Source organism: Python bivittatus, unplaced genomic scaffold, assembly GCF_059951505.1.
Source record: "Python bivittatus isolate LINGU-HERP-01145 unplaced genomic scaffold, Pbiv_v1 ctg000700_np1212, whole genome shotgun sequence".
Classification (NCBI taxonomy): Eukaryota; Metazoa; Chordata; class Lepidosauria; order Squamata; family Pythonidae; genus Python; species Python bivittatus.
Window position 1 is genome coordinate 13,461,657 of NW_028277098.1, and position 27,355 is coordinate 13,489,011.

The 27,355-nt window shown below is 35.5% G+C and overlaps 2 protein-coding genes across 4 annotated transcripts in view; one reads left to right on the plus strand and one right to left on the minus strand.

Moving 5' to 3' along the window:
- The window catches only part of CDC73 (cell division cycle 73), a 151,513-nt gene that overhangs the window by 95,704 nt on the left and 28,454 nt on the right, over positions 1–27,355 (plus strand). The gene's annotated exons all lie outside the window — the stretch shown is intronic.
- Positions 1,575–9,987, minus strand: B3GALT2 (beta-1,3-galactosyltransferase 2). The gene is made up of 2 exons (XM_007420986.3): positions 9,328–9,987; positions 1,575–4,878 (listed from the first exon to the last, which is right to left on the minus strand). The coding sequence occupies exon 2, from the start codon at positions 4,749–4,751 to the stop codon at positions 3,483–3,485; it is 1,269 nt and encodes a 422-aa protein (XP_007421048.1). The 5' UTR covers positions 4,752–4,878; positions 9,328–9,987; the 3' UTR covers positions 1,575–3,482.

Here is a 27,355-nt window from a genome sequence, read left to right on the forward strand (position 1 = left end):
AGAGCTTTGCTTGTGTTAACAGAGTTGGTGAAGGGCCTCTTTCAGAATCTTCATTCAACCTTACATGCATTATCACGACACATATGTCCTTGAAACACTAGGGCAGTCTTTCTGTTTAGAGTTGTCATAAAGTAATCACAGCTATCATGCTTTGCATGTGTAAAATGACAAACATCAATGGATCACCAAGAGTTGGGGTTTGTTTTCCTGTAACTGGGTTAATTTAATAAGTGATTATAGGAAATGAACTCTTACTTACGGCATGCAAATGTAGGTGATCACTACCTCTTTTATTATTTTAGTTACATTTTTCTACTTCCAGAAGATCAGGCTTCCTCAACCCATTTTTTTTTAAAATACTTTTATCCTGAGAGATTGAATCTACATCTTGGAAATCCAATTCTCTAATACTTGAAGAGCCAGGACTGCAGTTCAGCTTCCTAACCAACTGAGTGTGGCAGGAGGTTATCCAGTAATGTTGTCATTATCACGAGAAAAGGCAGGGTTAGTATCCCCCCCTTTTTTTTTAAGTTTGCAGGGGATTAGGTTAGGAATCAGAATGGATGCAAATCACTCCCATCTTTATCCTCAGACTCTATAGCCACAGTTCCAAAGACCTGAAATCACTCAACTGAAATGTGGCCATTCTAAGCCTGACATTCAGTGGCATGATTTGAGAATATAGAGAAGCCACGTGTGGGCTATGGCTTACCCATTCCTCCTTTAACAGCTGAGACCTACAAGCTTTTTTTTTTTTTTTTTTTTTTTTGGTCATGGGCAAAAATATTAAATTATTTCATTTCATAAAATGTAATGCCATAAAACAAAAATATATTAATGTTTAAAAAATACACACACTGTATAGTCATTAGTTATAGTTGGAAAAATCAGTATCTATTAAAACCATTGTATCCCAACTGCTTTAATTTTATTTAGTTTCCATTGGAACAATTGAGACTTCTTGTGTAACCAATCTCATTAATTTCAGTGGAACTTCAGTGCAATCAGCTTTGTCTGGCTCCAATCCATTGAGAATAAAAGGAGGCAATTCCCAATAACTCAAAAAGGCAGTGACTTCTCCACTTTTCTCTGTTGGTTGTAAATAGACCCCATTTGGTTTCCCTTATATGTTAAAAGTTTGTTGTTGCATTTAGGATAGTTCTTTAAGAATAAGAGAGCAACATCATTGGAACTATACTGCTAACAGTTTTTGTTGTCAGAAGAAGTCCATCAAACTAAATAATGTTTTATTGCTATCAGTAAATTGATTTAGTTTTTAATTGCTCACTACTATGTACAAAATTTTGATTTTGGACAGTTTGTTTTGTTTTCAGTATGCTTACAAAAATGTAGCTTAACTAACTGTAGAAATATAGAAATCAGATTATAATGAAGCAGGAGCTACAACCATAAATCTGATTGCATACAGATTCTGTTGTTTGTTTTAAAGGAAACTATCCACCTGTTCCCTGTTTTCTAGTACAAATTTTTTATTGTGAGTGAGAAACTTAACCCATTTGGACTTGTGTATTATGAAGGAATATCATCTGAACAGTGAAGAGAAAGTACTTTATTTGATGGAGGGTGGGAACAGACAACATAATACCACAACTTATTCCCCATTAAATCTTCTACATCAGTATAGGAACTATGGATGCTCCCATTTCATACCTTTTCAACTTTCTATGGCTTGATTTCCTTTTAATGAGCTCATATTTAAGCCAGCACAAGTGTTCTGTAAACCAGTGAAGCAATTTCTCCCAAGTTGGGCATGAGGTTGTGGTTTTTAATGCTTGTAGGTAATAAGAATACTGCAGGCATAATTAATTAGATTGATCATGGGCAAAAACAGCCAGTGGAATTTTGCAATTTCACATTAGAAATATGATGGGCATATTTCAGTTCTTCAGAAAGGCACTGGATGGGATAAATATGACTTTTTGTATCTTCCGGTTTTCATTTATCTGCTAGTTTGTTAAATACATTTCTAAATCAGGGATGGTGCCTCATATGGCCCTCTGGATGTTTTTGAACTCTAGCTCCTATCAACTCTAGCCATCATTGCCAATGGCAAGGAAATATAGGAACTGCAGTTTGAGAACAAGTATGCAAATTGGTGGCAGCCTAGTGTCATTGCATGAAGAGAAACCTCTGGAAAATGTTCACCTATTTTGCAAATATAGTATCTGCTTTTCACCAGTACTTGGAAGGACTGAGTTGAGTTTTCTGATGACAACTCTTGTTTTGTTTAAGCCAGATCTTTGAAGTTTGAAATCATAACGTCTTTAAGCTTGAAGTGTGGTTGTAAAAAATAAAACAATGATCTCAACCATTTAGCGTTAATATTAATGAATTTTACCAATTTGAAGCTGCAGCAAAGTACTATTAAGGAATCCTTCTACATCTATCATTTGTAAGTTTTAAAACCTCCTTATTCACCAAGGGTCAGGATTAAATTGATAGTTTTATTAACAATTTTCCATTCTGTTAGCTGCAGTTGGAAGGTCAATATGGAGAACATTGTTAGTTGAATCTAAAGTATGTAATAACGAGTGGATCAGATCCTTTTTTTATACTTTAGTTACCAGAGTAATTCTCGTTGAGTGGGTCCTGTTGTGTGAATTGCAAAAATAGATGGCATATCAGGAAAACTGAAACATGCCTATTTTTTTTTTAACATTATATAGAATGTTAAATATTTTCCAAATGAAATGTATAAATACAGCCTTTAAACATAGTATATTCCCACTGTGGTCTCTAAAAGCAGTTCCTCTATTTTGATATATTACTAAAATATTAGGTAGAAATTGTCAAGAAATAATGGGAATCTCATATGGCAATCTAAGTGTTTTCACTATTGAAAGGACTTGTTCTACAATGAAACAGTTCACTAAGAATATTTTAATGAGACAAGCTATGATCAGTATGAGATTTTATATTCCAGTTGCCAGTGTTCTTATTCCAAGACATTATCTCTGTTGGAACAAGGGAATTCTTTAAACCTTCTGATGGCATTGATGCCACATAAAATCACATTTGAAAATGATGTATATACTCAGTTGAAACTTCCGTCAGTGGGAGGAATTTGATTTGTATTTTGTCAGTTATGTTTTTCACTCTTTTCCATTCTTTTTTTAATCTTTTAAAAATTAAATTAATATGGAATAATTGCGTAGTGAATTTTATTGGCACATAAAATAGCAATTGTACCACCAAGCTGTGCATGCTTATTATTGCACATTAACACGAATATCTTGATACGATCTTTCTCTTTCCTGCCATTGAAAACCTTTTGGTTAATATTCCTCTTGTAATATTTTAAAGAATTAGATAATTTTTTTTTAAATTAAAAAAATAATTTTCATACATTAAGTGCTTCATCTTAAATATCTCCCTCTTAAGCACATCATTTTTTTTCACTGTACATGCTTTCAACTGTATTTTTCTTTTTACACTTTGCAGTATTTTTAGAAAAGTCCCTTCTAGTGCAGTTTACGATGACGATATTTTCCCGCTTTTTCTTTTGCTGTGTTGGCACAGGCATTGTGCTTATTCTGTTGTAAGTGGTTCCAGTATTTGATCAGTTCGCTAGGCTGGAACTGATGGGAGGTAATTAGATGACTATATTTACAGCTGGAATAAGAAACCCGCCAGTGATTGAAGACAAACTCATTGGGTGGGGGCATTGGGTCAATTCTCAGTTTGGCAAGACAGATGCCTACATATACATCTTCTAAATGCAATCGTCTGATACTCAATGAAACCTTAAAAATTTTTTCTGCTAAATCTCCAGAAAACACATAGCCAGTCCCAGAACAAAATACAGGGTAGCGTTCGCTTGGATACAGATCAGGTGGCATGTACCACTTACTGTCTTTGTTCCGATTAGGTGCATACCCCCTCATTAGATAGCCAGTAAAGTATTTTTGCCGGGGAGGCAGCTCTGGCCTCAAAAGCTTATGTATTAAATATTCTGTATTTACAAACATGTCACTGTCAGTTTTCATAACATAGGGAACGTTTGGACAGTAGGTTGCCACCCAGTTCATCCCCATAAGTGTTTTAATTGTTAAGTTGTAGTAAGTATCCAAATATTCTTGTTGGATAATATCATGGTATTGTCTGCTTTCTTCTAGGATGGCTTGCTGAAGGTATCCATTTAATTTAATACTTAAACCCAGCAAAAAAATCCGAACTATTTGAATCCCAGGTGCCAGGCTTTCATTCCCCCAGGTTTGTCTGATAGCTTGCCGAGGTTCCACTTGACCTGGTTCTGCAGCTATAAGAAGTATTAGGAATGGACTTGACCCCTGGCATTTTTCAGGCTCATTGATGATGTACTTAAAATGATACGAAGCTGGATGACCAGTTCCTTTTGCATTGTATATACTCCCATTGGCACTGAGCGTGTTCTCTAAACCAGTAACTCCTTGAGGCGACAATCCTGTATCATTGGAATTAGTTATCATCTGTGGCCTCAGGGTTTGAGGAACTGCATCTTTCCAAATGGTCCTTAAAGAGCTGTGGTTTGTTTCACTTTTTGTTGATCTAAATCCCCGTGTAGTATAAGCCACAGGGTTTTCTTTGTATCCAACTCTCCCAGGCAGCCAATCATGGTGATTAAAAAACAGAAATATAGCAAAAAGGAACACAAGAGAGAGTAGACCAATGAAGTGAGTGCGAAAGAGGGACCGTTTGGTATTCCAGGTCATCTTGGCAAAGCAACAATGCCGCCTTCTCCACTGAAGCATGTTGTAAGTATCCGATAATGGATATGAGAATGATTGAAGGAAGTGCTTTCTTTGTTTGGAATCCACTGCTATTTCATGGAATTCATCTTGCGTCTTTTATAGGCAGATGGCTAGTGAATGGTGAGCTCTGCAAAAATCAAAGGAGGTTTAAGTGAATAAGTTTTCAAAGGTTGCTCTTTCCATTCTTATAAGGAACATAGCAAAAAGAAGAGGGTTTTTACAGAAAGAGGAAACAGCATTAGTATCTTATATACTACTGTTAATGTTTCAAATTATTCTTGATTTATTGGCCTGCATCCAAACTATCTTGGTTATTTATTCCCTTTTTACAGTTGGTAAGTTAGCTCCCAAGCTTACTTGATTAGTTCTAAGCAGAGCAGGTTTTGAACTCATATTCTTCAAATCCATACCCCAATACTTGTCCAGTTTGCTGTTCTTAAGCGCATGTTGACTGCAAATTTAAAAAGCTACAAGAGTAATACATGCCAGTGATACAAAAGAAGATTATGTGCCTGTGGTTTTCAAACTTTCTATCCTCAAGAATCCCTTCTGCATCTGCCACTGAAGTTCTTGAGTACAGACAAAACTTTTTTTAAAAAAGGTACTTTCTAATAACAGGGCTGCTACAATTCCATATGCTTTACTTATTGGGCTGTATGTTTTAAAATAAGTTTGCTTGGAGCAAGATGATTAATGACTTGAATCAAACCAAGTCTCAAGATACTGCAAATGAAGGGTCCTTGGTAAAGACCAAATGTAAAGAACCTGGTACTAGAGGAAGGATTACGAGAACTAATTAAAGCTAATTTGAATGCATTAGCTAGTATGATTCACAGTATTTAGTCTCAGTATCTGTTTGGAAATTGTCATATATTGATAGAGGGACAGACATAAAAGATTGATTATAACAGAGTTCTGTTAGTCACAGTATGTTGCTTGGCTTGTTTCTGTTGGCCCCTGCTGTGTTCAGAAAGTCAGTGAGAAGATGCATCTGTTAAAATTAATTTTCAGGATCCAGATATCTCACAAAAACATCCTTCAGAATTAACAAATATTGAACATTTTGATTCACATGTGGTTTTGATCCTTTTAAATATGTTTTAAAAATTATAATAGAACTGGAGATTATTTTCTTTACATGATTGTGTTATAGTCAAAAAGTTACATTTAATAAGAATCCCTTTAGTTTCTAAACGTTGTTGTAATTCATTGCGGATTTCAACTGCATACATGCAGATACAGACCCACTTCCTATGCCTAGCAATAGTATTTCCTAGAAATAAAATCAGTCTTCATAGAAAAAATGTTCATATCTTTGTTGAATAAGATACTGTAAGCAATATTCATTCAAATATTGTTGGTAGATTATAACTAAAATTTTATAAAATGTCTCCCACTGTTATTTCACTTTGATATTCTAGAATAGAGTTAATAGGGAAGTTTCATGATACTGCATATTAAAACTCAAATCACATCATCGTCAAATGAGCCTCTTCGAACATGATATGAATTGGTGTTTTATTCCACACACACATACACCCCTCTCATTTGTTTTAAAACCCTGGGGCCATGAGCTGGAATAAAAGTCATAGGATATATATATATATATGAAATAATAATTTTTAAAATGTACATGTATAACATTTAATGGCTTTGCTATCTCTTAAAGACTTTTTTCCCCTTTCTACCGTTTTCCCAATAGGCATTAATTCTTTATTTAAAAGAGTTAGTTATGTTTTGCATGGATGACATATTCCATGTCAGTTTCTGCTTTCAAAAAATGTCACTGAGAGGGATTGTGATGTTCAATTGGCTTTAAACATGGTGTTGCCTCAAATAAGAACTTAAATATACAATAGCAAAAATAGTTTGAAATTAATGAGGACACAGTCTTTTAATTTTTCCAGTAGACCACATTAAGGAGAATTCAGTACAATGTGGAACACATAGCAAATCTTTTAGTGTCTCAAAAGAAGTATTTTCTGTCATTCAGAACAAAAGCTACAGTTAATCATACTAACTACCACTAGGAGGAGCAAATAGTAGGCTTAGCTTTGAATTGTAGGATGCCGTACATCTTTGTGAAACTTATACGATCCTTGAGCTATGAATTAAAATTCTCAAAGCTGTTTTCTCTGGAACAATAAATATCCTATTAAAGTAGCCCCTGTGAACTTAAAAGGTTTCAAGCTTAACCATTAACAAGATAAACCCTGGATAAATTCGTTAAAATTATATTCTAATAATTTCTGATTTATAATTTAAACTTTTCAATTATAATCATCATCTTTAGATGATTTGTTTGTACATGGATTAACTACTTGAGGTACAGTTAAGTTAACTGGTGCAGCTAAGTGGAGAACACCGTAAGGACTTCCTCTAAGCTACTTCTTTTTAGAACAAGATTTTATTTGGAATAGGTCTTCTGTATTTAAGTATTTAAATATATTTGTCCATTACATCTATATCCTCAGTACACTTAACAGTGCACAAAAAAGGTTAATCTTTTGTTCTTTAAAGCATATGTCACACAGCTATATTATAATGAGGTGATTTAAGTTTTAACCAATTTTACTGTTATATTATTTTCAGTCAAATAATATGTAAAATATTTAACATTATCCTAACTGAAAACAATTACATTGCTTTCTTTAGAAAATTAGCAAATGCTCTTATATCAGTAACTTAATGTTTTGTATGTATCATGTTACAATTTTATAACTAATGAGGGCACTTAATTTAAGTACTCTCATTAGTATAACGTGCCCAGATACATAGATATATGTAAATTTTAAAATTGGTTTCTCAGCAGAATGGAAAGTGTTTATAGTTTAGGATCCAAAACACTACGTGTAGCATCACATGCACTCTGGACCTTTCTCAGCTTCAAGTGGTCCCCAAAAGCCACTCTTGAGGGTCAGGAAACTCCATGGCACTAAGTGAGATGAACAAGAAAGGAACAGGGGAAGCTAGTGCATGCTCTCCGATCATAAATGGGCCACTTTGGATCATGGCCTATATTAAAAAGCTATGCTGAATGCCTCCTTGATTTTCAGTTGCTCAGGCTCACAGTGAATACTAAATTGAGATTACTTTGTTTTGGTTATGCACTTGCATATTTAAGTTGCCCATAATTTATTTCTATTTCTTGAGAGTCCCAGTCAGTAATCAGAATATTTGGGGGGAGAAAAAAATAAGGAAAGAATGGAATGTGATATATCAAGCAGAACAAATTATTTAATGTCTGTATTGTGCAGGGCCTGATATTAGTTTTGACATAACTGCATTAATACTTTAGGAGAAGAACTAAGAGGTGGGGGGAATCTTAATCATTTTAAAGCCCTAATAAAGAAAAATCCATGGAATGCAAAGCAAATGATTTTGACTAAGGTTTCTTCAGCACTATACATGCTTGTTTCCTATGATAGATGTTTCAAAATATGTGTTCTCAAGCTGTTTATTCTATTGTTATAATTTACCTCTGATTGTGTCATATTATTCTCTCAAAACCAGCTTTCTCCATTTTTTTTCCTATTTTTATTATGAGTTCGTTTTGCCTAGGGCAGTGAAAGCACATTTATGCTTAACAGTCTTTAATGATTTAGTATTGCTTGTTGGCTCAGTTTTGGAAGAGAAGGACCCAGGCAGTAAAGCAGTATTAAAATTGCAATAGATTGAGGTCTTAAATTTTTATTGCAGATAAGTAACCTGTGTTTTTCACCAATAAGCATTTCAAACAAAACCATCAAGTTTAAATGACTGGAAATGCTAGCAATTTAGTTGTTTAATAGCAGCTTTTCTTTTTTTTTACTAAACAGCCCAAAACATCACATGCTACTCAGAACTTGGAATGCTGTGATATATACTCCCATCTTGAAGGAAACAGTATATCGATGCTTCCTTCTGAGATTCTGATGGTTATTGATGTTACTTATCATATCCAGATGATGCTGATGCTGATGCTCATAGTCCAAATCACTATCCTTTTCTTTGGAGCCCTTTTTTGGAGGGTTGTGTATGTCAAACCAGGTGTGGCTGCTAATGATAATCAGATGGCACTGTGTGTTAGGGACTGAGAGAATGAATCAAACCTTGAAAGGGCTGAAGATGCTATTGAACTTATTGGACTGCCTAGTCTGCTTTGATGGTTTTCAGAATATGTCACATAATAGCTGTGTTACTGGTGTTCGGGGTTACAGTTGGTAAGAGTTAAATCTTGCCTAGTGTGATTAACTGATTTTTTTTAAGACAAAGAGAGGATGAAGCAGATTATATACATATACATACATACATACATCTGTTATTGCTGTTAATCTCTCATCATCTTTATCATTTTTATAACCTCTCCAGTCTTAACATTTGACTGCAAGTGATGGTTTTGCTAAGGAAATTTCAATCCAGTCACATTTTTATCAGCTGTGCACACAGAAAGCCCTACGTATACATATACATCGATATGCAGTTAATCATCCATAAAAGCATTAACTCTGACTTCTAGGTGAGTGGATGACAGTATTCTCTATTCTGTTAACAAATCATGCACTTGAATGAAATATCATACAATGATTCGACATACCTTCCTTGTTCAGGCCATTTGTAGCATGAAAGGATTATGCCCACTGCAAGTAGTTTTGGCACACCATCCCTTTAGCCAAAAAGATGCTATCAGCCATGCTTTCATCTCCCTCCCCCCAACAGCCTGCTGCTTGAGACTGCTTTTCAAGGCATCCACTGTGTCCATCTGTATGCTTCCTGCTCCGCTACCTTCCCTGATCACCAGCGTACTTCTCTTGATTTTTCTGCGGTCATCTCTCAAGAGACGGAAGCGGCACTTCTAGTTTCCATTCTCACAGACATTGACTGCTGCTGACAATAGATGCATTGAAGCTTTTACAGTTGGTGGTTCCCTTCTTGGACAATGCAGTGCTGTGTTCTCTCTTCAGTATCCATATTTCTAGTGGCGATGAGAGGCAAAGCAGCAAGAGCTAGAATCAGGAGCTATTCTCTGGCATTTGATAATAAGATTTAGCCCACTTTCTTCATTGTTGCTAGGCAGTAACCAAAAAGGATGAGTTGAAAGATGTGAGGAAGAAAAGGGATTTAGCTGAAGGTTTTGTTCTGAAAAATCCAATCCGTAGTTCCTCAGCTGCTGCACGGGCAGGCAGCAGTTTAAATGTGGGCTTTTGACAGATGCTGTCTTCTGACAGAGCAGAATTTCACGTCATTGCTTGGCTGTGTCCCACGTGACACTTTGCATTCATTCGGACTAAATCTGAAAGCAGCCAGAGAGCTTACTGCTTTTGCTTCTCTTCAGCAGACGATACACATCCAGCATAGCATTGAATGAATAAAATGAGGGATGATGGGGATTGACTAGATGAGTGTGTTTTTCCCAATTGCCTGCCTTTATCTTTAGTGCTATACATTAGCACTTCCTAAATGTTTCTTAATGTCAGATATTAGTTTAACTTAATCCAGACAGATTTCTGCTTTATATAAGTACAAGCTCTCTAGTATATTGACCTTTAGCATTTTTCAGAAGCTATTATGAGATTTTTATAAGTTGTCCTGAGGTAAAATTATCTACTTTTACTAGACACATGGATTATTTTGAAAATGTTAGTCAAAACAGCTTCTGCCAGTTTGAACTCTACCATATTTTAAATATAAAACAGAATTACATAATCAGGGTAATAATTTTATATTCATTTCTTAAAAAAAAAAAATCAGGCCATAGGTTTATTTGGTGACACATTCTATTTCCACAGCGGTTAACAAGCACCTTCTAGAATCCCATAAGCCAGGCTTGAATACAAAAGCACCATTGCTTTTATGCACATATGAGAGGGGGTCAAATGATGTCATATGCATCATGATGTCATTGCAACAATGATGCATTTGTGCAGTAACATCATTGTGGCTTCCACTGGATTCCTTCATCTCAACTGAGATTAAAAGGCACATTGACTTTGATAGGGAGATTATATATAACCACCTTTACGTGCAGTCCTTGATAGCTTTGTTTTCCATGAATTTAATTATATTTCCTCTTTATTAGGACTATTATATACTTGATAATAAATTGAATAATTTAACTCTTTACTGTGTAAATAAAGGTTTTTTTTTAATTATTATTCTTTCCAAAATCTCCCTCTATTGAGCTTCATAGGATGAGCCATGGTTCTTATGCTGTTGGAAGGAGAAAAGTTTTTTTCCCAGCTCTTTTATTTAAGATTGGCATCATGTTAAACATCTCTAATATTTAAGATGTTAGAGGTTAAATGTTCCTAACAATGAGATCCTCATTCATTTTTTTTTCCTGAGGTAAAATCTCTAGTGTAATTGTCTGTTTGTGACTTCTTTAGGAGTCTTTTGTAAAGGAATTTGTTGAAAACCTTTTGAAAGTCCAAATAAACAGTGTTTACCAGAGCATTGTTCTACACATTTATTGACATTCCCCAAAGCTTTACAAGATTACGAATTCAGGACTTTTTCAGAAGCCACTTTGATTCATTTTTTTTAAAACAGTATTCTGTATGTCTGGTACTTTTTAAAATTTAATAATGTTTTCCATCAGTGTACCCAGGAGAGATATTTAAGTAACAGATTTATAATTTCTTTGATAGCCTTCTCTACTCCTGATCACTTTTTTTAAAAAATTGACTTTGTGTTGACTACTTTCTGCTATTACAGAAGCTGGCATTAGAAAAACATTGATATGTTTTCTTCTCCTTCTCCGTTATGTATTGTGTCTGTCACGCATTATGAGTGCCAGTATAGTGATTAAGGGGCTGGACTAAGAATGAGGAGACCTAGGTGGTAATCAGCCACAGAAACTCACTCGGTGATTTTGGGCCAGTCATTCCCAGCCCAGTCTACCTTGCAGATTTTTGTAGGGAAAATTAGGAGGAAGAAATTTTTGTATCACCTTGAATTCCTGGATGAAATGTGGGATATAAATGTAATAAATAATTGATAAAATGAGAGTAATATAAATTCTTCTGTGGGGTGTGCAAACTTAAGAATTTACACTCTCTGTAATTGAGCCAATGAAATAGTTTAAAGTGAACTCCTTGACTATGTTAATTGATTCTGGCTAATCAGTCTCTCACGTCATCATGTCAGGCCCAGACTGCGGAGAATAGCTTTAGAACTCATTGCTATGACATGAAAGCTGAAACTAAATGCTAAAAGGATATATTTAAGGGTCTTTATGAAAATGTATTTCCATGTATCTATGGGCATCCAGATTTTGTGAAATTTTCAGGAGTCAAAAGTATAGTATTGTCATGTCAAAGTATGTACATTGGATTTCATCAAGGCCAGATCACAAGATGAAGTGAGATAATTCAGAATAGATGTTCATTTACCCGAAGTGGAACAAAACCTTCTGAACCCACTGTGTTCTAATTCTTCACAAGGTCCATTCCTGATTCATTTCTCCAGGGTTCACCATGTTGAGAAAATCAATATGGAATTATGAGGGGAGTGGAGGATATAGAAGAGTATCAGCAGCAGAAGCTTTATTTATTACATTCTTACAACTAAGTTCAGTATAGACATAAAATACAATACCATTCATCCACATCCTTTTTTCTAGTCTTTCATCTCAAGCAGTGGTATCACAGTGTTGTATGTAGTATTAAGTAATTATGGAATTTTGTGTGTGTGTGTGTGTATTTTACAAATACAAGGATAAAAGACTAATATAAACTAAGAGAAATATAAAAAGTGAAGTGAAGAAAAAGTGCAGAGAGAGAAAAGAAAAGAAAAAGAAAAAAAATAAGAAAAGGAGAAACATAGAAAAATGACTCCCCCTCCCTCCACATGAGTATAAACAACTTCAGTAACTTAACACCTTCTCTAATATTTCAATAATAAAAAAAGATCTCTTCTTCCCATATTTCATCTCTTATCAATAACCAAATTGAAAAGCTCATCATTCAGTCCTATTCTGCAAAAGTCCATTAAGAGCTACCAGGAATAATAACATATATATTTTAATCTTAATCAAATAAATCCATTTTGTATTCCAACTTATCACTTTCTCTGAGGAATTAATCAAAAAAAAAATCTCCCCATTTTTAAGCAAATCTTCAAAGCTGCATCATTCAGTCCTGATCAAGAATAAATTCCATTAATATCTACCAAAAACCACAACATATATATTTTAACCCTGATCAAATAAATTCACTTTATAATCCTTCCGTTTACTTTTAAAAAGCTTGGTCTTTTATCCAGTCAAGTGATATCCCACAAGTTGATTTCTTAACCTTTTTTTTTTTTTTTGTCTCCTGTCAGGAACAGCTTCAGTAGTTTAACGCGTCCCTTTTGTAAATCCAAGATAAAGAGGCTATCCAAGTCACTCTTCTGATTTATTATTTATATATCTCATTTACTTACTAAAATACCAGCCAGTTTCATTTGTAAATCCATTCTAGCATCTTTTTCCATGTCACTCTTCTAATCCGTCATTTTTAAATCCGTTTTCAAATCTACATCATATTTTGCAGTCCATATCACTAATGTAGTCTGGCATTTTTTTAAAATCCATTTTCAAATCCACATTCAGGTCAGCCTCAATCTCTATTTTGTCCAGTAAAATCTGTTCCTCTTCTGTAACCTCTGCTAGATCCATTTTATAGTGGCAGACAATCTTGAAAATAATTTGTGAGTTCATTGTTCCCGGACAGCCTTAATTTCTTAGTTTTCTCTGGTTCCCTCTAGTCAACCTTCAAATTCCCCTTATCATATGTTTATTTTCCAATCAGTAAAACTTTCCCACAGGAGGATTTCTTATAGTTAATTTCAAAATCTTCATATATGCTTTTATAAAATTTTAAACAACCCATAGGAAATATTCTTTCAAGTCCGTATGGCCACCTTAACTTTCCAAAATCAATATTCTAGTCCCTCTTTTGCTGTTGTCCAAAGATTAAAACTTTTCTTTTTAATCCTTAAACTCACATGAAACTTCTTTCATCCAGGATAGAAGGAAGCTCTCCTGGCATAATCAAACTTGCCCTTCAGAAGGTTCTTAGCATCCAAAAGATCAGTAACAAGCCCTTTCCTAAGATAGCTAAGAAAGGAAGTGGGCAAACCCAGTGTCCATTTAAAGGTGCCAAGCTGCGGGTTAGGCAGGATGATTTTCCCCTGGCTCCCAGAGCTCTCAAACCTGGTGGAAATTGCTATTGTATAGTCTCTTCATGGGTGAGCCTCTGTATGGAGCAAACTTGTGGGTAATCCTAGTCCTCTCCTTGATCCGGAGAGGGGTTCTGAGGGGCCGATCCATTCACTGGCCCCTCTTTCTGCCATGGCCCTCATCTCCACTCTCACAGAGCTGTCTTCAGTCCACCATTGCTTCCCCGGAAGCTCCCATTTCAGGATTTTCTAAGGAAAAGTCAAACACACTTAGTTTCTGATGTTGGCAAAGACAGGAATAAACAGTAAAGCCATATTAATAATGACAAACTTGTATTGTTAAGGTTAGTAATGAAACGTATATGGTAGTAATCCAATATAATGCAGAATTGTGGAGAAAAGGGTTGCTATTTATAGCCAAGTACTACAAATGTAAATTTAGTATCTAGCATTTATAATGACTTACAGTGTCTTACTTCATATAGGTCTAGCTATTTCACTCACAAGCTTTTTATTCAGAGAAAACCCCCTTCTGAACATATCAATAAATAAAAGGTTAACTTATCTTTTACAAAAATGGTAATGAAGCTATTGTGCTTTTAATTTCAGGTTTTCGTCATATCAGGGACATTTAGATAAAAATGCTGCATGTGTAGAATGTTTCATTTCCTTTCTCTTCAATTTAAATTCTAGGTACCCTAGTACCCTATTAATGGAGAAGAATATTGAGAACTGTGAAGTGTCAAAGATTGGAGAAAAAGTTTTTCATGCTTTTAATAATCTTTGAGATCAATTGTTATCCCAAAAGTATAGCAGGGTTAAATTTGTAATATACTTCTTCCTTGTGAAAGGGGCTGTCTTTTTTTTTTTTTTTTAAGAATGAGTACAATTTACCAGACACAATTTATATTAAAATATACATGAATCAAGAGTTGAATTTTCTTTTCTGACGAATAATTGAGGTGAATACAGTGGAACCTCGAGTTACGAATTTAATCCGTTCTGTGACTCTGGTTGCAACTTGAATTGGTTGCAACACGAGGCAAATTTTCCCATAAGGTTCAATGTAATTACCGTTAATCCGTTCCGGCGTCTGCGGACCACACGTCAGGGGCGGAAAAACGGCCGCGGACCACGCGGCAGGGTGTAAAAATGGCCGCGGACCACATGTCAGGGGCGTAAAAATGGCCACGGACCACGTGTCAGGGGCGGAAAATGGCCGCGGACCACGTGGAACGGGCAGAAAAACGGCCGCAGACCACGTGGGACGGGCGGAAAAACGGCCGCGGACCACGTGGAACGGGCGGAAAAATGGCCGCGGACCACATGGAACGGGCAGAAAATGGCCGCGGACAACGTGGAATGGGTGGAAAATGGCCGCGGATCCGGTTCGTAAGTTGAGGTGAGTTCGCAAGTCGAGGTAAATTTTTGGGGCCGGAGCTGGTCGTATCTCGAAAAATTTGTAAGTAGGGGCGTTCGTAACTAGAGGTACCACTGTATTGGTAAAAGAATACTGATAAAACACTCAGATGATATCTAAATAAGAATAGGCATTTAAAGAAGCTGCATATTTTTATTATCTGATCATATTCTTGCTGAGAAACACATTACTCTCATCTTTCCAAGTTATCAATAGATTATGTGAAAAACATGACAGATGGATGAATTGGCTCATTTTATTTTTTGAATTCACAGACTGATAGTATTTCTTCTATGAAGTTTGATAAAGTACTGAAAATCCAAGGATTTGCTGATTTGTCAAGAATGGCTTCCAAAAAGCATATTTCCTAGAAATAGTTTAGAATATGGTCAGATGGTCATTCTTGCTAGTAACCAAAACACAATGTGTTTTATTTTAGGGATACTCAGATGTTCTGAACAGTAGTCAGAGTATTTATTGCCTCAAAATTTATAGTAGCTCTGAGGTTTCATTAAGTAGCTTTCTGTATGAAATTCCGTAGTATATATCTGTATATACCATATTTTTAATTGAAAATTCAAAGTGTAGTAATGTATTAAAATAATAACCTTTTAGTATATACATTTGTATACTTAAATAGGTAAAACATTAATTTAAGGTTTAATACTACCAAGTATAGAGGGAAGAGGGGGAAAATTCGAAAAATGACTGCATAGTCATAAATATGACCAGATCATTGAACAGATGGGCCTAATGTAAGCTACTATACTGAAGCACCTGTCTTAACTAAGAATACCTTGAATGGGTTAGGGTTTCCTTCTATCAGTATGGATCATTGCACAGGTATAGCTATTCTATATTATGTGGACCAAGATTAGTACTGTGTTGTGATATTAATTAGATACCAAGAGTGTTATGACTGAAAGCTGTAGGCTGCAATAAATTCCACCCTAGTAAATTACTTGATTAAAAAAATACTTGGCAGGAGCAGAAATACCTAACTTCTGGCCTGGGCATTGTTTCTTGTTCTGCTTTGCTTCCAGATTTATGGTGAGAGGGGTATATGTTTTCAGGAAGGGATTGTGCTTTGCTGAGGCTAAGGCCATCAGAACTTTCTCTGATGTTGGCAAGAGGAGACAACTCAAGTTTCTTTATATTATGATTCTAGCTCAGCTGCAAGAACAATTGTTTGGCATGAGCTACTGTCTCCTTCTGAGCAGCTGTTATCTGAGTAGAATTCAGAACCCACATAGACAATTGGGCATAAAATGAGTTGAGCTTGTTCCTTTGCTCAAGGGTGGAATTATATGTGAAATTCATCCCTACTGAGATCAGAGAGACCTTTATTGAAACATGCTTGCAAGCCATGTTTTTATTATATAAAGGGATTGGAAAATGTGTGATTGAAAAGCAGTATATAAACAGTCTTTTCATAATATTTTGTATTTCAGGAGAAAAAATGAATCACCAATTTGCAAAACATTCAGTTTAGCAAGTGTGGTGTCTACTAATCTTTTTGCAGGGCAGCTTCAGTAATATTTTACTTTTAAAAAGAGCCACAAGTTAATTGTTTGAGCATTAAAAAAATCTGCTTTGAAAAAATGTTCTGATATAGGTGCTATGCATAGCAAAATTTTAATGTGAACTAAGTGGTTCAAACTGTATCAATACATCTCAGTTTGTTGAAAATATACTAACAAATATTCATGGTTTCCATGAACTATAAACCTCTCTTTGCTAACTCTTAGTCTCATTGCTTATATTTGTTCCTCTAGCAAAAGTACACAACCTGAGATCCTAAGACCTCCATTTTTTTTTTAATATGATAAAGGAAGAAAGTTGTTATATCCATGACTGGAGAGTAAACTTATTGCCTGTATTTAATATTAATTAAATTTTAAAAAATAAAGAAAACTTAATTTACATCATTACTCACTACTTTTTGAACTGTTGCTCAGAGACCTTGTGAGGCCCTTGGACTATAAAAAGTTCTATATACCTGGTGTACTGGTCTGAAAAATGCTGAAATGATAAACTAATGATAAATAATTACAATACAGTGGAATATACGTAGGAGTAGATAATGATATGATGAACTGTCAACCACATTATACTGAACTTATCATGAACCTATGACTCAGTAGCAGCTACTCCACAAGTCAGATTCTTTCAGCAAAGTTTATTTTTTTTCTGAATTTACTCTGAAGAACATCCAATGATAAAATGTTGATCCATATCAGTATGAAAGTCCTTTAGGAACTGTGAGTTTGAAATAGTTCTTATGATTTCCAGAAACAGCCCACATAGTAATTCTGCTAACTTCAATTAGGAATTCCAGGTCCAGAGTTTTTTGCTTAAACTTTGCTCCAACCTTCTTTTAACCCAAGATCAGCGACACCACAGGAAAATATTATATTACTTTTTTTATTGCAACTTACATGCCACTCAGTTCTGAAAAGGTTCTAAGCAGCTTTAGAAAATAGAAACAATAAAATAGAATAACAAAGAAAATATATCAAACCAATCACAAGAGTAAACCTTCATGTGTGTATATTGAATAGCAATTAGTAAACATTATCAAGTAACTGAATAACATAAATCCATAATTTGTAAAAAAAAATAAAAATAAAATTCATTAGCAGGCAAAAAAGTAATTAAACCCCTTCATATTTACCATATATCATAATTATTGCCAATAGTGGATCTGTTATAATTAAGATATTTCATAAAATCTGCCCAGATTTTAGAATTGTGGTTCCTGCCTCTTATGTTTCAATTTTTAACTTTTATCTGTAACCTTTTCTAACATGCAATTGCAGAATCCTTATTGATTCACATCTCACTTGTTGTTGTTAGACAGCCTATGGTTTTCCATTGCTGAAATATTATTTAGTTGTTAAAATTAAGTAGACAATGTTCTTAATTTATACTTATTTTTCACAACTAAAATAATTTTTGAGCTTTAAATTGATTGTGCAAGTAAATGCAACAACCCTGACTCTGGGAAGCATTTAGTTCTTTGGTAATAATATATATCTCACCAAAGATTTACCAGAAAAAGCCATGGTAGCTGGTCTCGTATTCATTGCTCTATCTGTTCTTTATTGAAAGGTTGCATATTGCTATAGAAATCTTCTATTAAAGTTACAGCTTCTGAAAAGTCTTATTTGACCCCAACTATATTGATCATCCTGCTCTATGTATATTATTAAAAGTGTTAAAGGGAAAGTGTCATTTCCCAAAGCTATATATTTATTTTTCTAAAGCTGAAGTATTGTTTTAATAAAAAATGTTATAAATTTTTGTATTTTTAGGGGGGAAATGGACAGGAACTGTTGATTTATAAACTTACATGATGTAGTTTTCTTCTGGATCCATTGTTTATATGGGGACTTACCATACTGTTAATCCCCAAAGGCTTTCCAAAAAACCTGAGTTATGGTAGTTCTTCTGAATGCAAACAGGGTTGGTGCTGACCTGACCTTGCTCCAAAGCCTTGCAGAATGTCAACCATGCACTGTTTCCAGGAAGATCAATAATTATTGGTCAGAGTTAGAGAAAGCTGCAGAATAATTTTAGAACTGCTGGAAGGTATTTTGTACCTCTGAAATAGAAGAAAAAAATATTAGTGGATGAGATTCTTTGGATGTTTAGTGAGGTATATGGGATGTAAAACCTGTGATTGGAACATAAAACGTAAATATTCAAAGTATGCTACTTGTTTAATGCCATACACTGTGATATGCCAAGTCAGTTTTTCTAATTGCTTGGGAAAATGGACAACCTTGGCTTTTTCAAAATGGATGTGTAGAGTGTAATCTGTACACCAGTGCTCTCTTTTAATCTCCTGACATCTGTGAGAATACTACATTATCTGTGTACAGAGACTTTGGATTTATGCCAAAGGACTCCCCTAAATAGATTGGAAAGTTGCTTAAAGCCTGTGCAGGCAGCATACAAAACTGCTTTAGATGACTGTATTTTCAGATTGTAAAGCACTAAACCCTGATCCAGAGTGGACCTACCTGATATGAAATCTCATTGTTCATCTTCAAAGATAGTTTCCTTTTCCAGCAAGTCTAGTAAGTCCAGCACATTGCTAATAATGTTTGATATATAAGCTGGCTATCTTTCCTATTCTTCTTGAAAATGGGTGCTTGTGATCAAACCCCTTTTGGGTGTACAAAGTGATTTATTTGTATAAATAAAGTTCAGTTAGGAATGCTGTCTCTCTCTCTTTAGGGTAATAACAAATTGCATCCCATCCTGATCTGAACTCAGTCTCACTCCAGAAAAAAATTATCTAACCTTTAATTCTATTGGAAGTAGTTTCATAAATCCTTTTTACAATTACAGCTAAGTGATGTAGGTAGCATATTTCTCTATTCATATTGATTTCATTTTTCCAGACAGAAAGGAAGCCACCTAAATGTTAATATACACAGAGAATCAGGCAATTTTGATTTTTTCTGTTGGGAGAAATTTTCTTCCACTGGGATAACAGAAACTAAAATGATGTTGTGACTTCCTTCTAGAGAAGAGAGACTTCTTTTTAACCCAGTATATTTCTTGGTTTTAAGGAGATAGGAAACAGCTGTAGAACATGAAAGAGTTTTGCTGAGTATTCCATCCTGCCTAGAACAATGGGTCTTAAAATCTATGGTGATATTAAAAGAAAACAAAGGAGATAGTATGATCTTGGGAGCAACATGCTACAAGGCTTCGTTCAGATACCATATAAAGCTTTTGCCTCCTGATTAACTTCTAATTATTCTAGCAGTTGTTCTGGCTGGCAGAAGGAGCCAAGCAGCAGTGGGTTTCGCATTCTGTGTGGGCACAGTGCTGATAAATGATAAGCCAGGATTATCCAGAATTCTGTGTAATTGTGTGCAAACACATGGTTTGCTTTTCCAGTAAGCAAGATGAAAACATCTTGTTGACCTTACAGAGATTGATTTCCCAACCACTAGTTGCAGTTTTCATATTTTAACTCTGCCCTTTCATAAAGTGGTGTAATTTGGAATTTTTTCCAAATTAACATAAAATACTTGCATTTAAATATTTGTTTTATTTGTTCATCAGATTTACATCCACTTTTCATTCAGAGCTCAAGGCATTGCTCTCCTTTTTCCACATAAAAACAACCCTGTGAGTTGGGTTGAGCAGAGAGAGAATGGCTGGCCCAAAGTTGTCCAATAAGCTGCTATGATCAAGAGTGAACTAGAACCTAGGCCTCCCCATTGCCCAGCACCTCAACCACTGTAGCAAAACACTGATCCATCAATGCTTCTGGAGCTCTGCTTCTGTGTTTGTTGCTCCAAAACCTGGTTATGAAAATGTATTTGCCATTTAAAATCAATGGTGCAACCTTTGTATCAGTTACAGTTTGATATGTCTTTTATGAGAGTTTAAAAAGTAAACAGGGAAATCTGCATTTAAACTTTTAGGTTGTTTGGGTATCATTTGATCAATGGTACAAAATAATTACAAGATTCATGTATACTTTTTTCTAAGAACATGCTGAATTCATTATAAAAAAGTAGACTTCCCCCCCCAACACATAAACACAGTGACAATCTAAAGATGGCCACAAGTGTCGCTGTTGTCTTTAATTTCTTTTCCAGCAAGTAGAATGCATTGTTCACATTCTCATTTGTTGATACACTGCAAACAAATACAGCTGTATTTACTATGAAGATTCATGCTGTGGAGTTGAATAGATCAAGGATCAATTAAATCTTTTATTTGGAGATCTTCAAGTCTCTGCCTTCCCTCCATTAATTAAGATTTATCTCCTATGTGGTAAATAAAACAAAGCAAAACTGTGAATTACCAAGGAATAGCCTTGTTTTTGTTTTGTTTTTTTTAAGTCCCCAAAATATATGTTTCTATCTCAAAATTGTTTGTTATGTGTATTATTTTTAATCTTAGCACTGCACAATTAAGACATTTTAGTATCATTAAGGATTGTTAATTTGTGATGCCTTCTCAAATCATTAAAGCAAATGAAATATCCTGGTGCTCTATCTTACCTAGCATTGCAAATAATACATTGTGGTAACTAGAAAGCACTTAGCAAATTGGTTCTCTCTCCATATTTTAATAGGAGTAATCAAAATATAGGGGGAAAGAAGAATGAGTTTGCACACATATATTCACTTCCTGTCTCTTAATCATGGTATAATTGACATCAGGACACAGTTGTAGATTTCTGATGGGTAGTATCTCCCAAAACAGCCTACACAGTCTAGACTGCAGCGTGCCATGAGCAAAGATCAGGGACATTATAGATAGTGTTTATGAGAGAAGCAGCCAAAATGTTAACTGTTTAACGAAGTAGAAAATTCTGTGAGTCTCACCAGGGAGGTACAGATTTCTCTTATTTTAGTGGTAGAAACATCATCCCATTTCCAATGTAAATTTGTTATAATAGGTATTCTTCAGCTGTCTTTTAACCAAATACTTTATCTTTTTTCTGGACTGCCCTGTGTAATGTTTATATGTAATGTTGCTCAAACATCTGTTTTGTATTCTGATTAAAATTAAAAATGAACTTTTATCATACATAAATTTTCAGGACATATATAAAGCAGTGGATGAATCTTTAGAGTCATAATTTCTTGTTCTGTTAGTAATGAAGAAAATATTGGGAAAATTCTGTGATTTGAGGTTTTTTCCTGATTTCACATTGCAGAGAATGACAGAAATGAGCAATCCTTATGGGGAAGGGATGGTATAACTGGTCTCCTGCTTGTGACCTTCTCACTGGCATCTGCTTAGACAGTATGGGAACAAAATGGAGGACTAGATGGCCTTTTGGTGTAATACTCTGTAGCTTTTATTATGTTTATATGTGTATAATTATATTGCAATCACATCTCCCCATGTAGACTTTATGTAAACTTAAGAATTAAGCCATTGTGGTAGATATTGGAATAACTCTGGATTATATATTACTTCACATGTAAGGTTTCTTGCTAAATAATAGCTTTTATAACTATGAAATCTTCTTTTCTTTCTTCCCTGCTTTCTCCACAAGCTAAATCGATAAATTTGAACAATCTTTGAACTCTGCTTTTTAGACACAGATTATTATGCTTCTCAGTACTACTGTGTACCTATAGTATAAATATAACTAGTTTTTGCCTCTTTGGAGTGAAATGAAGTGAGCAGTGAATTAAGGGGAAATTAATGTAATTTAATCATGTTCTATGAAATTGGGCAAAAGGAGTAAAATAACAAAGGTGCACTATTAGGCCACAAAAGCTGCTTCCATATCCTTATAAGAAAAACTGTAGCCATTACACATGCTAGTTATATTGGAGAGAGTTTTTCTTTAAAAGCATCCTCTGACATTATTCTAAAAATATAGTTTCCTGTATGTTTTACTTCTTTGTCCTGCAAAGATTTAAGCAAACCAAAATCCTGTGGTTTCTTAGATGCACATTGGCTTTCTGAGATCTGAATCTTGTCTTATCTTTTTAAAGAAAGCAAGCTTGTGAGAAATATATCTGAGCAGCATATATATAGAAAACAGTTTCTGCTTTATAGAGAGTATGGTGCTCCAAAATGTTGAAGAGCTTTCTCTCAAGTTTCTAGACATTCCATTCCACTTTCTACTCCCCCCTGTCCTTTTCCTGGTTTTCCTTTCTGCTGATCAGCAGTCAAACTTTATTGGTTTCCCTTGTTAAGTTTTCCCATTCTGTTTTGAAGTAGAAACATGTTCTACTTTTGTGGTCTTGAAGGGTACTAGAAACATCATGCTCAATTTCCATTTATTTCTATAGACAGCTCTTTGCCTTCATGATTGTGACTCTCTTCCTCCTTGCTGCTGGCATAAGCTTCTGTCTAGCTTAGGAGCACTTAGTTGTCACCTCATTCAGTTCATGCAGCATTGGCTGAGAGAATAGCCTCAGGCTTCCATTCGTCCTCCCTTCCATAACTCTGCCAGTGCCATGGAGATGGAGCTAGACTGTTGTGAGCATTGCCAGAAACTGACATTGAATGTCTAATGACAGCAGGTTGCAATTTATGTGGCTTCTTCTGCATCTGAACCAAGTGGACAGGAAATGAGATTGGATTTTGGATGCCTGTATTACTGTTTCATGAATTGTACCATGAAGTCTTAAAACAACATTTTAAAAAGGAATAAAATGCATGCATCCAACACAAATGCTGAGAGAATTTATATGTTGTTTCCCTTATAATTGATCATTAATGCAGACTATCTTCTTAGCTTATAGTTACATTGGCAGAGGTGACTTGAGAAAAACTTGGAAAAATATTGCCAGCCATCTATCAGTCTGTTGGATTTATATGTCACTGAAGTAGAAATTCATTGTAATACATTTTCTTAAATAAATGTTGCAGGCTGGTATTGGTGTTCCCTCTTTTATAGCCATTTCATGCCCCTGGGACATAATTTTGGAAGACTCAAGTTTCACAGCCTCCATGGCAACCATGCCCTTGTCCAAGGTAATCTCAGACCCAACATACATAGATAGAGACACAAGTTAGACTTCTTTGACTTGGACCTGCTGGCACATGATCTGGATATGAGGTCATTAAATTAACTCTTTTGTTCTGGCGTATCAGTTCTTGGCCTAGATGAGATTTACTGCCTCCTAAGTTCTCCTCAGATAGATGAATTGCAAAGCAGACTTTTCTCAATGACCCAGTGAGCAGTTCTGTTGAATGCTTGGTTGTCTTCTGGAATTGGAATGCAGTTCAGGTCCTTGCTACAATTGCCTCTGAGTGGCCTCTGTCAGCTAATTTGGGAGATCATTTTGTTTTTTGAGAAACTCTGAAAGTAAAGCAACAGAATGACATCTGTAGCACTGTTGGAGGAGGATTAACACTGAATCTGATTGAGCACAAATTCAGCCCTACAGTGTTGTGATAAGGACAGAGAAGCATCAGTGTTTCTCCACCATAATTGTGTCAGACGATAGTCATCCAGTGGCACTAATCAGGCTGCACACTTCCTTTAGGTGAAGCTATTTTTTTTTGCATAACACTTTACAAGAAGAAACCTTTATCAGAGTTTTGATTCTAAATAGGCTGGGTCTGAATTGATGACTGTGGCAGCATCTTGTACTATTAAATGAGATTCCTTTTGGCCTGCCAACTCTGATGAAATGAATAAGACCTGTGGCTTAGAACTATGCCCCTCCTGACTCCTCCAGGGAATGGACAGGTGATGGTCAGTATCCCATTAGAGGAGGGAATGATGTTAACAGCCTTGAAGGAAACTGTGGTATTAAGCAGCATACTTGCTTCCCAAGGGATCTTTCCTGGACCCAGCCACAATTAGATGCCTATCACCTAATCTCCAACTTCTCATTTTGGGATAAGCTTGTTGAAAAGCAGTGGAGCATCAGTTGCAGAGCATCCTGGAGGAATTAGATTTTCTAGACACTTTCCTATCAGATTAAGGCTGGGGTGTACATCAGAACCTGAATGGGGGAATCTACCCCCTGTGGTTCTGATAGATATCTTGGAAGCATTCAGCACTATAGACCATTGTAACTTTCTGGACCTCCTGCAAGGGTTGGGGATTGGAGGTACTTTTTCATGATGGCTTTGTTCCTTCCTGAACAGTTGATGGGGGTGGGGGGTGGGAGAGAAGTTAGCCTAGTGGGTACTGTTTGTAATATGCCCCAGGGATTGGTCCTTTGCAATATATGCATGAAATCACTGGGAAAGGTTAGAGAGAGTATTAACAGTATCAGCCCTTTGAGGTAGGCTAGGACAGGAAACAGATACTGCCAGGAGTACAGGAGTGTTACTTTAATGTTATAGGGTATAATAGCAGTTTCCCTCTGCCCCCTCTTATACCAAGTGGAATCAAGGGCAGGTTATTTTGAGTTTCTTTCTCACACCTTCCACTTTCCCAGGGGTGAATTGTCTTTTATTTTCTTTAATGGCTTCTGCATACTTTCACCAAAGGTATCTTCACATTCCTCTACACTTGCTGCTGATACTCAGCAGCTGGATGGAGAAATGGAGGTTGTGGTCGGGGAGGTCTTTGCCCAGGATTGGTTGATGCACCAGTAGCAGCCCTACTTGGAGCAAGAGGGCCTGGCAATGATTGCTTATATATCACTGCATGAATACCATAGTCTGCTGCAATGCATTCTGTATGGTACTACATTTGCAAACCACTTGGAAATTGCTTTGTGCAAAATACAGCTGCCTGTTTATTGACGGGTGAAAACCATCATAACCATGTAACAGATGTGCTACAGTCCCTGCCTTTTTTTTGGTGTTGTCCTCTAATTTTATGGAGCAACTTCCTTCTTGAAGTTATGTTGGCATCCACCTGGAGGACATTCTGGAAATTGGTTAAAAAGGAACTTTTTCAGAAAATGTTTGGAAAATAACCAGTTTGGTGTTTGTAATTTTTTTGGAGGTATATATATACCTTGGAGATTACAGCAGCATACAAATTAGACAGGCAGGCAGGCAAATAGAATGCCTGTCTGTATTTGCCCTGCACAAATTTGCAGCTGATTGAAATGACCATAAATGGAGCATATTGGCAATTGGTAAATGTTTCATAATGTGTAACTTATACTAGTGAATATGTATGCATGTGTGTTCCCAACACTGTCTGTCTGTCTGTCTGTCTAAAACTATATCACTACATGTCTGTGCAAATAATGAAGTATACCTTTACTGTAATCCCTCTTCAAAGAAATTTAGGAGAGTGTGAGAGGTAGCATTTGGACTTTTCTTAAAACTTGGGATCTGACATCAATTTTTGTTCCTTTGGCTTCACTTCATAGCTTTTGTCACAAACCAAATCATGATAGTACCTGACAGGCTAATCCCATTATATCTGTAAATCTAAATTATTACAACTGCTAGGTACCTCCTGTTTTCCTGTTTATAATGCTGTTTTAAGGGGAGAGACATTGTGGACCACATCCACTGTTATACAGACTTAAACTTGTACGATGGGATTTACCCTCACTCTTTGTCCCTGTGCTTCTTGAATACTCCCCCCCCCCCATCTCTTAGCCTTTGGGGATAAATTAGAAGAGGTGGAAGCAAAAAATCCATTAGATGCCATTGTATCAGTGACATGAGATTATTAGAAAAAATCCAGTGAGTTATACCATTCTTTGTAAATGTTACTGATTTTCTTGCAGCAGTTTAGATTTAAATGCTTTCTGTCTATTGACTTTGGCACTAGAATGCATTCTTCAAGTGGCCCCATATTCCCATATGTTTTGGACCACTTGGCATAACATAAGTCAGAAGAAAATACTTATAATTTAATGAAAGAGCACTTTCTAACCAAGTGCCAAATGTATATTGTACAAATGCTTTTTTATATATAATTTGTATGAGAAATTTACACATAGATAAAAGATAAACATGAAATAAGATAAAGTAAGATAAAAGAAGTGTGAGGTGAGAATTAAGCAAAGTGATTAAGAAATACAAATAGAAGAAAAGAAATATCAAGAACTGAATTCCGATCTTCTTCACAGCAGTTACAAACAAACTTATCCTCTCTCCTGCCTCATTAAAGTTACAAATTGTACAAATGCTTTTATTATGGTTTAAGATTTTTTTTCTGGTTCTTTATGACAAATTTGCCTGAAGTGTAAATTGTTTTTTTCTGAATAAGCTTAGAGTAATCAGTGGCAAAGTTTATTTGAAAGATAAACAGCAGAGAAGCATAAAGCAATTGAGTACCTAGCAATTCACAGTGAGAATCTGATCCCTTATGTATTTCTTTTTTATCCCTTAATTTTCCCCTACATACTATAATTTCTCTTAATTCTCCAATAAATTACATGAAAGATTTAGAGCAAAACCAAGGATTGTCTTGCTTTTGAGAATTGTGGCCATCAAATAGATGTAGACATCTTAATGGATTATCCTACAACAAAACCAGGACATTCTGCACTGGAATAGCTCCCATTTGCTACAGAGGCAAAGTGAGAAGAGTCTGAAAATGCTTCCTAGGGAAGGTATAGCACCAAGGTTTTGGCTTTGCTTTGTGCCAAAGTGTATGTATGGCCATCAGCTC

Coding starts and splice junctions, on each gene's coding strand:
- B3GALT2 (XM_007420986.3), bottom strand. CDS start 4,751: ATGCTTCAGTGGAGAAGGCGGCATTGTTGCTTTGCCAAGATGACCTGG.